We start from the raw sequence: 14,307 nt of genomic DNA on the forward strand, positions 1-14,307 counted from the left end.
AATGTCTGCAATCGAAATGTCGAATGTTGCCAAAGTATTAAGGAAATGGCCGACGTTTCTAGAAGCAATATTGTATAGCCATGACGGACGCGACTGAAAACGAAACCGTACAGTCGTGACCAGTGTTTGCTAATATTTATTTACGATAGATGTGTTATTCACGCATTAAAATTCAATTTTACTCCTAATTTCATTGAGTAAAAAATACTTTGAAATTTTAGGTAATTTTTAATAGAATTCTGATTTTTGTACAAAATTACCCCTTAAAGTTTTGGACAGGAATGAAATTACTCTTGAAAATCATTTTTTTCGGATAACAATAACACTGGTCGTGACTGATGAGGGGAAAAAATGATCGAATTGACGGGCGCGACTATGCATAGCCAATATTTCCCAAAGGATGCGTCACGAGGTGTGTTCGGAATGAAATTATATATAAAGCTCTTCTTCTCTTATTAATATATTAAACTGATTACCACCCAGTGTTTCAGGAAGCAATTCACGGTGTAGCCAGAAATTTCGTTCGTGGGGGGGACCAAAGTGATAGAAAAATAGATTTGGCCATCTTCTCCCCCCCCCCCCCCCCGCTACGCCCTTGGCGCGATTCAAGGAAGCCACCGACGTGCTTCAAAATATTCCGCGAAAGTAAAATATTCCGGAATGGCTGATGTATAGTCATGATTACATAATTATGGAAATGAGGCCAAAATGTATAGTTATGACTAGGGCTCGGATTTTAATGACATAAAGATGAAACGTTATTGCCGAGAGGTTAAAAAACTGAATTTCAGGTTTTTAACTGATCGGCAACGATAGTTATAACTGACGCGGCAGCAATGATCCCATAATTATAGGAATGAAGGACTTAGTTCGAAGCCAAAATATAGGAGATACTGCTGTACCTACGGACACAAAATTCACATTTTATTTATTTTTCAACCGGTGGGAAACATATTTTCACTTAGTAAAATGCTCAAGTTATGCTCTAAACTTTTGTGAATAAAGTTATATTTTTTAAAATCTAAAATTTCTAATACTGAAATCCAAAATTTGGAAATGTAATTTTCGTCCTTAAGTACAACAACCTGATGCACCTACGAACACAATGTCACAAAATGTTCAACCCTAGATAACTAAACTTGAATCAGTGTCACTCAGTAACTAATTTAGTCAGTAGTCTATTAGACGAATATGACATGACCACTTGTTAATACAAGATATACGGAAGACTGGATGTTGTGAAGATATTTATTATTTGAGATGTTAATTTTTTTTATTTTTTTTTAAGGAAGGAAAAACTCATCAATTGCACTCGTTCAGCAATCGAGGGACCCAGGTTCGACTCCCGGTAGAGGCAGTGATGAGTTTTTCCTTTCTTAAAAAAAAAAAATTAACATCTCAAATAATAAATATCTTCACAACATCCAGTCTTCCGTATATCTTGTATATTAGATGAATGTTTAGTTATCTAGAGTTGATCATTTTTTTCCTCTAACATTCAAAAGCACAGAGTAGTAAACCAATTTCGTATCTAACACCAAAAAAAAATCCATTTAAAAACTCTCTTGCACGACCTATACCTTCTTTACCATTCTACAATCATGTTTTATTATATGGTTTTTGCAGCAAACCAAAACTAAAACACTATTTTGTAGAGAAATTTGAAGAAAAACCAAAAATAATGAATAACAAAAATGAATATAAAAATGACCGATGTACCTGCAGTCATAAATGATTGTGTCCGAAGGTACAACAAAAGTAAAGGAACAGCTAGGTTAAGGTTTTGATGACTTTATAAGATCAAAAATAAATCATCAAAACCTTAATAACTATGACAACTAATCTTAAAAAATTAGTGAAAAAGGAAAAAAATAAGGATTATTTGGATTATTATTAATTGCAATTATTTTTACTTTGACCTTCAGAAAAGAGTAAAAATATTATGGTTAATATTATGGGCCCTGAGTCTTCTGCGAGCTGGCTATCATGAGCGACTGCCTATCATTGGTTTACATCCATCAGGAACCCCCATCCTATATTCTCACCTGTTTTTGAATTTTAAAATGCAATGTCCTTAGCTACCGTGATCTTCCCTATCGTCATGCACAGTGCAACTAATCAAAGCACTCCCAGATCACAACTCTTCCCCAAGTATGCATCAACAGACAACAAAGAAACAGGGGTTCAACCTCTCATTTTACAACAAACTCAAAGTACATTGTCATGAACAGCATTTGTTGAATAAATTATACGTATAACGACATGAAAATTCACACTTTTATTGAATCCTGAAGCTTTCAGAAGTTATTGAATACAAAAATAATTTGCCAAAAATTTCAGCTGGACCAAATATAACCAGATTGATCTTTGAGCACTTGCGCAGTTTTCATCATCAGAATTTGATAACGCTTCTCAACCTGCAGCAAATTAAAATTCAGAATATATTGCAACAGAATTGAAACACATGCAATTTCATCAACCGGAAGTAAGCAAAAGCAATTGTTATGACCTACAGCTACACAAACCATGGGTACAAAAGAAAGCGGGAGTAACTCAAATACGACCAGAATAGACAGATAGTGAAGAGAATAGTGAGATAGTTCCCCAGATAACATCTAAGACGAGCACTCATCTTCATAACTATGCAGTCAGAAAGTCTGATTTCTAGAAAATGTAACTGATGAAATAGTGTGTTTTTGTCTCGCTCAACATAGCCATCTGGATGTTGGACCATTCACCAGATTTTTAACGCCATCACAGTGATTAGTTCATTAAAATACTGGACAGTGGTGTTAGAAAAAAATATGATAGTTTCAGAAATGTTGATGCCATCCTTTCTTGTTTCATTCAAACTTCTAAAAATTTATTGCCCTACAAATGTTTAGCTAAGGAGCCTTTCACACACATCAGTTTCATCCATACAGAAGCTGTCTCCCCCCAAAGACACCGTCCTGTCTTTTTTCCCTGTGGGTGGGGAGCAGTCAACCGAAGAAAGAATAGGGCCCTTTCCCAAAGGATGGTTGCAGCTGGCCAAATGACTAGCAGCAAAGGCCATAACAAAACAAAACCGGTGTGTGTGAGTAAGAAGCCTTGATGTATGAGTAGTGATAACCAGTTCTCATGATGCTGAGTATGCTTTTATATGCAATTGTTTGTTGTTATGCACATCACCAATAGACTGATCAAAGGTTGAATGGGAAAGTAGAGGTAAGGAGTCTATTATTTTAGTCGTTTAGTGTATAATATCAACGTACGATTTTCCTGCATGCATCAGGTCAAAAGATTCATTGATGCCTTCCAACTGGAATTGGTGAGTGATGAATTCATCAACCATCAGCTTCTTTTCCAAGTATTTTTGCACCAACTTCGGAACACTTTCCACACTTTTCCATCCTACACAAGAGAAAATCAAAGAAAATTTTATAAGTAAGTAAAATTTCATAAGTTTTATAAAATTAAATTTTATAACACTCCCGCAAGTCAATAGGGTGCTTTCAAAAGTTACCAAAAAAAAACCATTTAGCTTATAGTATCGAAATTTCTGAAAGCAGCTCCACAGCCTTTTGCGATAGAAAAAAAAAGTAATAAAGTTCTAATTCTTGTAATGGTAGAGCATACCTCCGAAAGCAGATCCCTTCCACACTCTGCCAGTGACAAGTTGGAAAGGACGAGTACTGATTTCTTGACCGGCTGCAGCTACTCCGATGATGATGCTCTGTCCCCAACCTTTGTGACAAGATTCCAAAGCAGCCCTCTGAAATAATAAATATCAATTATAATTCAAGTGTCAGAAAGTTTATGAATTCCATCCACATATTTTTGCATGTAAATAAAGATGCTAATACAGTCATGTACGGCAGAAAATTTCCCAGGATGTCTACCATATGACCAATAAAAAATTCTAAGGCTTTTCTATGACTTTCTCCTGGAATCCATTTTAAAAACCCCATGAAAGTTCAACTTCAAGTGCTACCCTCTGATAAAAACTCGTAAAGTTCATATTCACCATATTTCTAACTCAAAAATTACACAATCCTTTAAGTCAGAGTTTAACTCTCTGAGGTCAAAAGAGAAAATTCTACAATGAGAAAAAGCAACCTACACATTTATGGCACCAGTATCTGAAAGGGTTATGGGTCCATGATGATTTTATGTGTTAAATTGAGCATAGGAACTCGCCAGGAAGAATCTGAAAATAGTTTTTAGAAATCAGTGATCTTTCTTATTTTGCTATGTTTTCCTGACGTCTGTGACCTTTTTCTCATTTTGTGATTTTTCCATGATGGTAGATACTCTGTACCAAAATCAGTGAGTCATAATCACACAGAGAGAAACAATGTCTCTCTTCCCCATTCATACAAAGTGCGATAGACTGGATACCAAGTAGAGATGAAGATGAATTTTGGAAATTCACATGCCTCTCAAACTGAAGTACCATTCCCCTCATAAGTGCTCTACTATTAAGCTACAAAGAGCTGGCATTTTTCTTTCCTTAGAATATATGTGTATGCTTAACAGGTGGTTTGACTCTCTGCAGAGGCATGTGAATTTTTGGTCCGAAATTTATCTTCATCTCTGCTTGGTATTCAGTGTATCGTACTGCCTATCATTTAGTCTTTATATTTTCAAAATGACCAGATTGCATTAAAAATTTCATTTGTTCAACTTTGAAAAGAGAAAATCAACTCACCATAGTACCAACATTGCCGATGCACTCAAAAGTGTAATCAAGGCCACCGTCCGTCATTTCAACCAGAACATCTTGTATTGGTTTCTTGTGGTCAAGTGGATTCACAAATTCTGTGCATCCAAATTTCTTTGCTAATAGGGAAAAAAATTTGCAACATTCAAGATTGATTAAATCGACCAAACAACAAAAATATCAGTTATTATACAGAGCGCTGGTACCATGCTGCAGGACCGCAACTAGGGTGGAGGGAGCAGGCGGGTTTCCGCAGGGAGTAAAAATTACACCTTTCAACCACTCCTTTCAACATTACAAGAGAGCTCCAAAATGTGTACTTGTTACGGCCCTGTTAGGCTGGACAAATTTTTAAAAAATTACATGCCTGGTCGGACATATGGTCACTACATATTGTCTCAACTGTCTACTAACAATCACAGAATTATATTATTGTGTATGAAATTATGGTGCATGTAATACTTATAAAATGTAAAATTTTTTTCAATGTCTATTGCGTACTAGAATATCTAACGAAAAGAAAATTTTAGTCATGTACCTATTTCAAACTTTTCGGGGTTGATATCAACGCCAATGATCCTCTTGGCACCTCTCTCCCTGCAACCCATAGCAACAGCAAGACCAACTGCACCAAGACCCCATATTGCTACGGAAGAATCTGGTTCTACCTGAGCTGTATTGAGAGCCGCTCCATACCCTGTTGGAATTCCGCAACCTAAAAGGCATACTTTATCTAGCGATGCAGCTGAGTCCACCTATTGCAAATTTTTAAGATGAAGTTTTTATCGTTATATGCACACAAAGTTTAATTAGGCAGAAACGTTCCATTTAGACCCAATCATCAAGATTGGGGAATATACATGAATTTACCAAGGTAAATTATCGACATAAGGATTCTGAAAATACATAAACTTCAAAAAACATTGTATCAGAAAATGTTTTCAAAAATAATCTCAAAAGTATAACAACCCACCTTAGCAACAGATATTGCAGCAACGACTGTGTATTCACTGAATGTGCTGGTCCCCATAAAATGGTACAGTGTTTTGCCTTTGCAAGTGAAGCGACTTGTTCCATCTGGCATCACACCTTTTCCTTGAGTCATTCTTTTAAAAACCATTGTGAATATTTTACAATCGGCAGTAAGACATATTACAAGGTGGATCAAATGAAAACAGAACAGTTGTTATAATTTTGTTCATTTTTATATGAGTATGGCAAAACTTTGTGTAGAGGTTGTTTTTTTTATACGCGTTTGCAAAATGTTTGCGAGTAAAGAAAAGCAACATAGTGTTATTCTTTTTTTTTCTTTAGAGGCAGGAGTTTGAATTCATGAAATGCATCAGTAAATGAAGGCAGTGTATGGAGAAAATTCACTGTCAATTGACAAATTTTTTGTGCCATTTTGCAAAAAACGGAAATTCGGCAGTGCTTACTTATACCTCCTTACTCATAAGCTGTCTGCCAGTGACTGGTAGCTTCTGGAAATAGAAAAAAATTCAAGTGTGTGCAGTAGGATTGTCTACATGTATGTGCCAAACCATGTTTCCCTAGCTTCATTGGTTCATACACAAAAAAAACTATGGCCGAATACTTTTAGACAAACCTAGTACAGTCTAGCAACCCTCTGTTGTCCACCTATTGGAAAGGTGGAAAAGGTACAATTTCTAGTACAGTCAGAAAAAAAAATCATGGTAAGAAAAAAAGGTTATAAAAATTCAAATGCGTGACAACGGCCCTAGGGGTCATCTTAGTATCGGCAGCACAATAAAAATATGATAGCGACACAGAGATATTTGCTGAATCATCATGTTGTTGTCTGGGTCCTAAACTGGTTACCACATTCCTTTCTGCTAATATCATCCAACTGTTGTATCAGAATTAGGTACGAAAACAGGACATACAGACATAATGGAGTTATCTGACCGATTTGAATGTTGAGAGATCAAACTGATTCTGACTGATTGGTAAATTTTTTTCTTTTACAGAAGCCGAATCCAGGAAAGAAAATTCAATTGCCCTTGCAAATCAAACCCATGTCCTCTCACTTATCGCATGAGCTCGCTAGACCACTATGCTACCAAGGCAATAAGTCCTCTCTCGTTAGAGCTTGTGCGTTCTGAATGGAACTGTACATGGACAGCCAGACCCAACTCATGCCAAAGCTCATATCACCAACAATGGCGACTTATCCACACATGATGTCATTCCCCACTACTAATATGAAAGTTTTGACAGCTGGCTGATGTGAAGATTAATTTTACGTGAACATAATTTATTTCCATATCAGCCAGCTATCAAAACCTTTAACAGTGGAAGTGGCATCTTCAGATTTTGTATTTTTCCTGCAAAAATGAAACTTTTTTTTGTGATTTGATGCAATGGTGACAATTTATATTATGCTTGTGATGTCATTTTGGCATTAAAAATAAAAGCAACTATCTGTTTCCCCGGGTGAATTCTTCTGGAATAATTTTTTCTTCAAAAGTAGAGATTTTCCTCTTATAATTTATTTATAATTGCAATAAGTTCATTAGACCATCCCATATTTTGTGGGACAAACCAATTTTTCCCAATAGTATTTGGCTCTTGGTAAAGGCAACCCCCCCCCCCCCCATGAAATTCTGCCTGACTAAATAGTTACCCACATCTCTGAACTTGATGCATCTGTAAAAGCAATATATATATATATATATATATATCAAGCAGAAGTCTAATATTTTTTAGGCATTTCAAAGAAATCATAGATACCTTATTTTGCCGCAAAGATTAGTTTTTGGGCTCTTACAAAACTTGCATGCACCACACTGAGGAATATATAGAGGAATGACATGGTCACCTACATTTAAGAAATGCAAGAATGTCAACAAGCATCACAACACATATATTGGTAGGAAGGAGTACATTCAACTGAATTGCGCATTTAAAACTCAGCATAGCTGCAAACTTTGGAGAATGAGAATTAGAAAGATTTTTGTGTGGATACAAATTCCATATAAAAATAAATACAAGGTGTGTCCCAAAATGATAAAAAGCCACATACAATATTCTATAAATAACAATTTATTTTTCTGAAGTGAAAATTATTTTTTAACTTGAATTCTCTGACTGCACAGGATTAAAACAATGATAATAATTTAACACATATCTACATTTCTTATGACAGAAAAAAAAAATTAGATCGAATAGTGGAATCAAAACCTGTCCCAAAATAATAAAGCCACTCAAAACAATTTCATGTTCAGTTATATTTTAAACGTCCAATAAATTTTCCATTGTTCTTTATAATGTCAAACACTCGTCTAGGCATTGATTCAACAAGTTTTTGGCAATTCTGCAAAGGAATATTTTGCCACACTTTGAAGATCACCCGTTCAAGTTCTGAAACACTGCTGTATTGCTTGCCATGCTCACACACTTTACATGCCACTGTACCCCCACATGTTTTCCATCGGACTGAGGTCTGGAGAACATGCGGGCCAGTCCATCACTGGAATCTCATTCGCAAGGAACCATGCCCAGGTCGAATTTGTATTGCGAGGGGGTGCATTTCCCTGTTGAAATTGAGCTGTGGATCCATTTTGAAAATCAAAAAAACAGAATTAGATACTGATTCAACAGTTCCTCATATGTCTGAGCATTCAGACATTCAATATAACAGCTAACTGCACTTTTCTACTAGCATTGAATGCACCCCAGATGGTTACACCTTCTCGTTGATGCTTAAGATGACTTAGTTCTTCCTTTTTCTGACATCATGCAAATAACATTTCCAGCCATCTGGACCGTCCAAATTAAACTTTTTTTCATCACTCTAAATGGCATTATGCCACTTGGAAGTCCATGACACGATATTTCGCCCAACGAAGTCTTTCCTGTTTATGATGCTCACTAAGTTTTGGACGAGTAAGCATTTTGCAATGGCCAGACGTATTTACAATGTCAAAGAATAAGATGAACTTTAGATTTAGATATACTCACATCAGGGAAAGATGTTATTTTCTTTAAACTTATATGGAAGAGTTATTTACTCTGCATAGAATCAAACTTTTCTCGTGTTTCGTCAAAGCAGAAGGATGATCTTTAGTCTTTCTGGTGCCATACAGTCCCTTTAATTTCAAATAATTTTATATAATATAATTTTAATAATTTACAGGGATTATTCTTGTTAGTTCAAGTGTCACCACAAGGAAAAAATCAAGAGATGACAGGTCCAGTGATCTTGGTGGCCACAATCCTTTTGAAATGTGATTATCAAAAAGTGTGAGGAGTAATACATTTTCTCATTAGACATATGGCAGGTTGCTCCATTCTGTTGCAACAAGAAAACATGTTCATTTTCATCCAACAGTGCAATGAATTACCGAAAAATATCCTTTTACAGTTTCCCATCCACTGTTTCTTAATTAAAAAAAAAAAATGGGCATACACTTTCCTACGGCGTGAAACTGAGCACCACACACTAATTTTGATCGAATGCAGAGGCTTTTCATGACGGACATGCAGATTTTCAGTGCACTGAATTCTGACATTTGATCTGATCTGGAACTTTTAACTCCAAAACTACCTAAACATGACAGGTATTAAACTGGAATTTCTTCAGGGCTATGTGAAAAGTACATTTCTACATTTTGCCCTTTAGTTAACGCATTCCATGCTGGCTCAGTACAGACAGAAGGGCACTTTGCCTACGGTCTTCAACATTTCCAGTTTCTCGAAAATGGGACACCAATCAGAAGATTGTTGGCTTATTGGGTACAGAAACATTCCGGAATTAATTTTTGAACGCCTGAATAACGGCTTCAAACAAATGAGTTGAAAAATATTGTTCAATCATAAAAATTCTTTGTTTCTGTCAAAAAAAATCTTTATCATACAACAAACAAATAGCAACTGAGAATATCAGTAAGCATGGAAAATGAAAAAAAAACGACTTTTCATCTTGAACAGTATAGTGCTGCTGTCTATGAAAAACTTTTCATTTACACTCAGTACAATTTCAAAAATTAATTCTTTTATAATGGGTCGGGTGACTTTTGGATCGCCTGTACAATCACAATTACCATAATTGATGCCACTGTGGCAATGCACAAAAAATTTCCATATTTCCCCAAAACATTTCTGGATTCGATGAATATTAATTACCTGGCTGCACAGATGTTACTCCTTCACCGACACTTTCAACGATGCCGCCTCCTTCGTGACCTAAAATGCAAGGGAATAATCCCTCTGGATCGAGACCATCTAAAGTGTAGGCATCGGTATGACAGACTCCAGTCGCCAAGACCTATGAAATGAAAAACAATATTCACAATTACACAGTTGCTAGAACCTTTGTAATAAATATCTCCTCAACCAATGTTCGTTCTCAGCTGTTTTGATCTGCCACACAAGCAGTAGTAGTAATTGGGTGGCATGTAGTTTAGATACCCTTCAGGAAGTCGCCAAATGTGGGACCTTGGAAACGTTTATTTTCTCTGTGCTTGCCTGCTCCTGCCTTCATTTACTAGGGCTTTAAACCTGCTTAGTAAATAATATTAATACCGGGGGGAACGTTTTTTTATAACGTTCCCCTCAGTTAATCAATTGCAGTTCAGGTTGTTATTATTTCATTGCATCAAGTTTACAATAACAACTGTTCATGAAGCGAGTGCTGGGCCCTGCTATCATTTGTTGATTCACAAATATTGCAATATATTTACATTGTGGTAAGCCGCAGCATTTCTTATTCATTTTTTTATTAGTTATATTTGCGGGTGAGGGGACATGACAAAGTAAAAGCAAAATCAAATCTATGGTTATAGCTGTAACAATTTTACTATGTTCCCTCTTATGTCTTATTTGCATATTCACATGCGCATATTTTAGTTCTCGTATTGATCATTGTTCATTTTGTTCCGATCATGCTGTGGTACTGCATATTCTGCTCACAGTCGAGTTTCAGCACCAATTTTTTATTCCATTGTTGCAGTGGCTTAACTGCTTCTGTTGGGCTAAGGTCTAGCAACTTCAAACCCAGCGAAATTTATTTTTCCGGTAAATTTTAATTTTGTGTTTTGGTGAATTTTTTTAAAATTTGGTAGTGCCAGAGTGCCGTCCGTTTGATTCCAGCTATGCACACATAGATTTTGTTTCATTAAGTGAATTATTAAATGTGTGTAGTCTATGCCACAAGGATTATTCCGATTTCTAACTTGGATTATTATATTGGTGTGGAGGAAGAAAAAAATATAACAGGTGAGCACAGTAAAAAAAACACTTTTCATTCCCCTACATTATGCCACGGGATGCGCTAGGATTCTAACCCAAGGTCTTGGCGCTTAAACTTCATTTTCACCAAACAGTTAAATTCTAAGAACTTCATGTAAAAAGCTTTCTAGATTTAGCGCAAAGTGCATTCAATAGGGAAAAAATAATTTCAAAACAAGAGGATGCAAGTTGGGACATTACTGTATTAGACTTACCTTAATTCTCACTTCACCTGCTTTAGGGCAAGCGACCTCTATTGTCTCAATAACGAGAGGCTTTTTCGGCTCCCAGGCTACTGCCGCCTTGCATTTTATCACCTAAAATCATGCAACACAGAAATTAGAAATATACAACTGTATATATTATAAAAGCATTGAACTAATGTAAAATGAATTATTGATCTGATGAATTTAATTAATTGGATCAGAAACCGATTCATATATACATGCGCATTCCAGACTTGTGGGTCCTCAGATTGATCTTTATACAGGAAATTGCTCTTTGTGACTTAATTCTAGGTGCTCAAACCTGTTCTACAAATTCTGCAAGCACCCCCGGTTCTGACACCATTGCGTATTTACAACCGGAAAAAAAACTACTATTTGATACCTCGCTGAGATATTGTTTCCTTGAAAAGAATCCTATGCTCAATTTCCACAGGGGCAAAACAAAGTCTAGGGCTTGACAAATTCCAGGCGCCAGGTTGCCACGGCATCTATAAAATCTTTATTGGCACCTAAAATTTTCTGTATGTTATTATTAAATTGGAGAGTCTATGAATAACACAAAATTTTCTGATTTCACAACAGTGTGTCTTTTAACATAGGAAAAGAATGTAAAGTCCCGGGAAAAGTAAAAAAAAAACCATTATTTAGTACCTTTCTTTCTTGAGATTAAAATCATTTTTTACATCTAAGAAATTTGGCTGGCGCCTAAAAAAATTTTTCTATTTCTTACGCCCAGCTCAAGTCCCCAGAAACTTAAGAGGCGATCATCTGTACATCAAAGTTGGCAAAGATATTCGGCAAGCCCATTATATTGATTTTCCTCTAATGTACTCTTTACTTACAATGTAAAAAAATACAACTTTATTTTTCCGTGTCCATACGCTAGTGCCCTATTAACATACCCATATCTTCAAGTTGAATCACTATGCCAGAGATTCCTCAACAGTGGGCCACAGTAGTACAAGCAGAGACAGCCTTGGAGCGCAATCGGGTGGGAATAATTATAATGACACCTCTGTTTGATTTCCAGCCACTTAGATCGCCGCTGTGGTGGTCGAGTGGTCATAATGACGGACTTGCATTGCGAGGATTCGAGGCGCAAATGTGAGGCGATCTCCCCGTTAAAAAGTCTCGCCACAGAGAGCAACTGGCCTACAACGATAAATCATTCAATCATTGCACTTCACTCATAGTTAGAAAAACTGATGACAGATGGCAGCACTACACATAACAAGCATTACACAGAAACAAACTTCACGCCAGGTTTCACTACACTGTACTAATTCCTTAGAGATTCCGCAGAGGAATATGGACGAGGTGCATGTCTTGGTTTAGTAGTAGCCACTTAGATGGCACTCGGGCACATAATATGTGAATCAATAACCCATTATGATGTTTAGTTTAGGTAGTGACTAACATTATTTCCAAAAACAATTCGCTGCACTGCTAACTGGTCATGTGTACCTGTGCACAGGCATAGGAATAAAGGTAGTGGCCGTGGGATGCATGGCAGTCTTAACAGCACCGCCGGACCTCTGGCAAGGTGATATTGTGAGCTGAGTCTTCTGCGCCGAAATTTCTATACATATTCTAGTCTACTCATATCCCCCCAAAGCAGAATGTGCCAAAATCTGTGACGTACGTTGCAGAACAATTAGCGCCACTGCAGAACAATTCAGAAGAATTTTAAGAAAAAGTGCAAAAAACACTTACACGTATGGGATTTTTACCACAGAACAATTTCCAGTCAGCTGAGGACTCGTCGCAGAACAGTGATAAACATTCTGCTTTAGGGCTCATATCCAGCCTAAACATACTCTAGAACAGGAGTGACTAATTTTTTTCCCAAGCTGTACCATAATTGCAATTATTTCTGATGCATGTACCGATCCACAAAATTTTGACATGCAGACCATACACCCCGTTTGTATGGGGGCATGCAAGTTTTCCGTATCACTGAATTTTTTTGAATTAAACAATGACATACAATTTCTTCAACTTTTGAAGAACTTTCGCGTGCCATGGGTTGGCCACCCCTGCCCTAGAAAATCATAGCACCAAATCTGATCACGGAGCCATTTAAATACTCGATGCCCACGGGTATGTTCATGAGGCATTTAAAAAATAGACACCCCCCTTACCATTATTACACTCAATTATGTGAGGGCCCTACGGCCCCCTTCCCCCTGCAGTAGGGCCCTAGGCTGAGACTTTGACAGGCCAACTTTCAAGGGAATTTATAGTGTAAAAAGACAAAAATAAGAATCATCCCAGGCTGAAGCCATGCCCCCTCCCATCCAATAGTAGGGCCCCTAGCCTGGGATCTTTTGCGGGGGCCCCCCGGTCAGACTTCTCACGGGCCTTTCTGTAATTCGTGTACAGCATGAAAAAGCAAAATATGATTTTCTCGAGCCCTGTCAGCCCGGGCTTGTGCTTGGGACCTCGGGTCCCGTATATTTGAGGGGGTGGGGGTACATGTGGGGCGCATCAATGGGAGGCGGAGGCGTTATTATTTTTATACATTGCAAATATTATATAAAAAAAAGAGTTGCTATGAATAAAATTAGAAATAAAATCTGATACCGACCGACATTATCAAACGCGTGACCGGCAGAGTGTAAACAAAAAGTGATAGTGATGATGATGACTGCGAACAATTCAATTTCCAAAAATTTCCGAATAAGCATTTTTGTTTCTAAACTATAGACTCAAACCACTGAGCTATTAAGTAAACTTTCCTTATAGCTCAATGACTCAAAAAAGGTTAGAATCTGAAATTTATGTGAACTAAAATCATTATGACGGTGTTGTCATTACAATTATGGGGGGGGGGGGGGGCAACCTTTATCATCACCACAAAATCAGCTTCACTTTTGAGATTAGATGGCAGCACCGACTGGATCATACAGTGAAATCTCCAGCTTCATTTTGTCGTCTGCTTTTTCTTTCCCCCAGGTTCTTTCTTTTTGATGTCTCTCCTTATTTTTTGAAAAAAGTAAACTGAACATTTTATTCAGCTCAGTTAGTGGCCTTTATTTGTAGGGAACTGAAGTGAATGAAAAAATCTGCTCCTTTTGAGTACTCACTTTCAATTTTAACATTAGATGGCAGCATCAGTGCCCGCGAGGC

The 14,307-nt window shown here is 37.0% G+C and overlaps 1 protein-coding gene across 1 annotated transcript; it reads right to left on the reverse strand.

Annotated features, from left to right (window-relative positions):
• Positions 1 to 2,263: 2,263 nt before the first annotated feature.
• Fdh (alcohol dehydrogenase class-3 Fdh) lies at positions 2,264 to 13,817 on the reverse strand. Its single transcript, XM_089238062.1, has 10 exons — positions 13,766 to 13,817; positions 11,167 to 11,268; positions 9,848 to 9,989; positions 7,454 to 7,541; positions 5,676 to 5,808; positions 5,241 to 5,457; positions 4,691 to 4,821; positions 3,619 to 3,754; positions 3,255 to 3,393; positions 2,264 to 2,417 (listed from the first exon to the last, which is right to left on the reverse strand). Exons 1-10 carry the CDS (start codon positions 13,769 to 13,771, stop codon positions 2,393 to 2,395), a joined length of 1,119 nt encoding a protein of 372 aa, XP_089094188.1. The 5' UTR covers positions 13,772 to 13,817; the 3' UTR covers positions 2,264 to 2,392.
• Positions 13,818 to 14,307: the final 490 nt, after the last annotated feature.

Source organism: Pholcus phalangioides, unplaced genomic scaffold (assembly GCF_987345545.1).
Source record: "Pholcus phalangioides strain wild (caught in Gottingen) unplaced genomic scaffold, Ppha-v1.0 ptg000010l_1, whole genome shotgun sequence".
Taxonomy (NCBI): Eukaryota; Metazoa; Arthropoda; class Arachnida; order Araneae; family Pholcidae; genus Pholcus; species Pholcus phalangioides.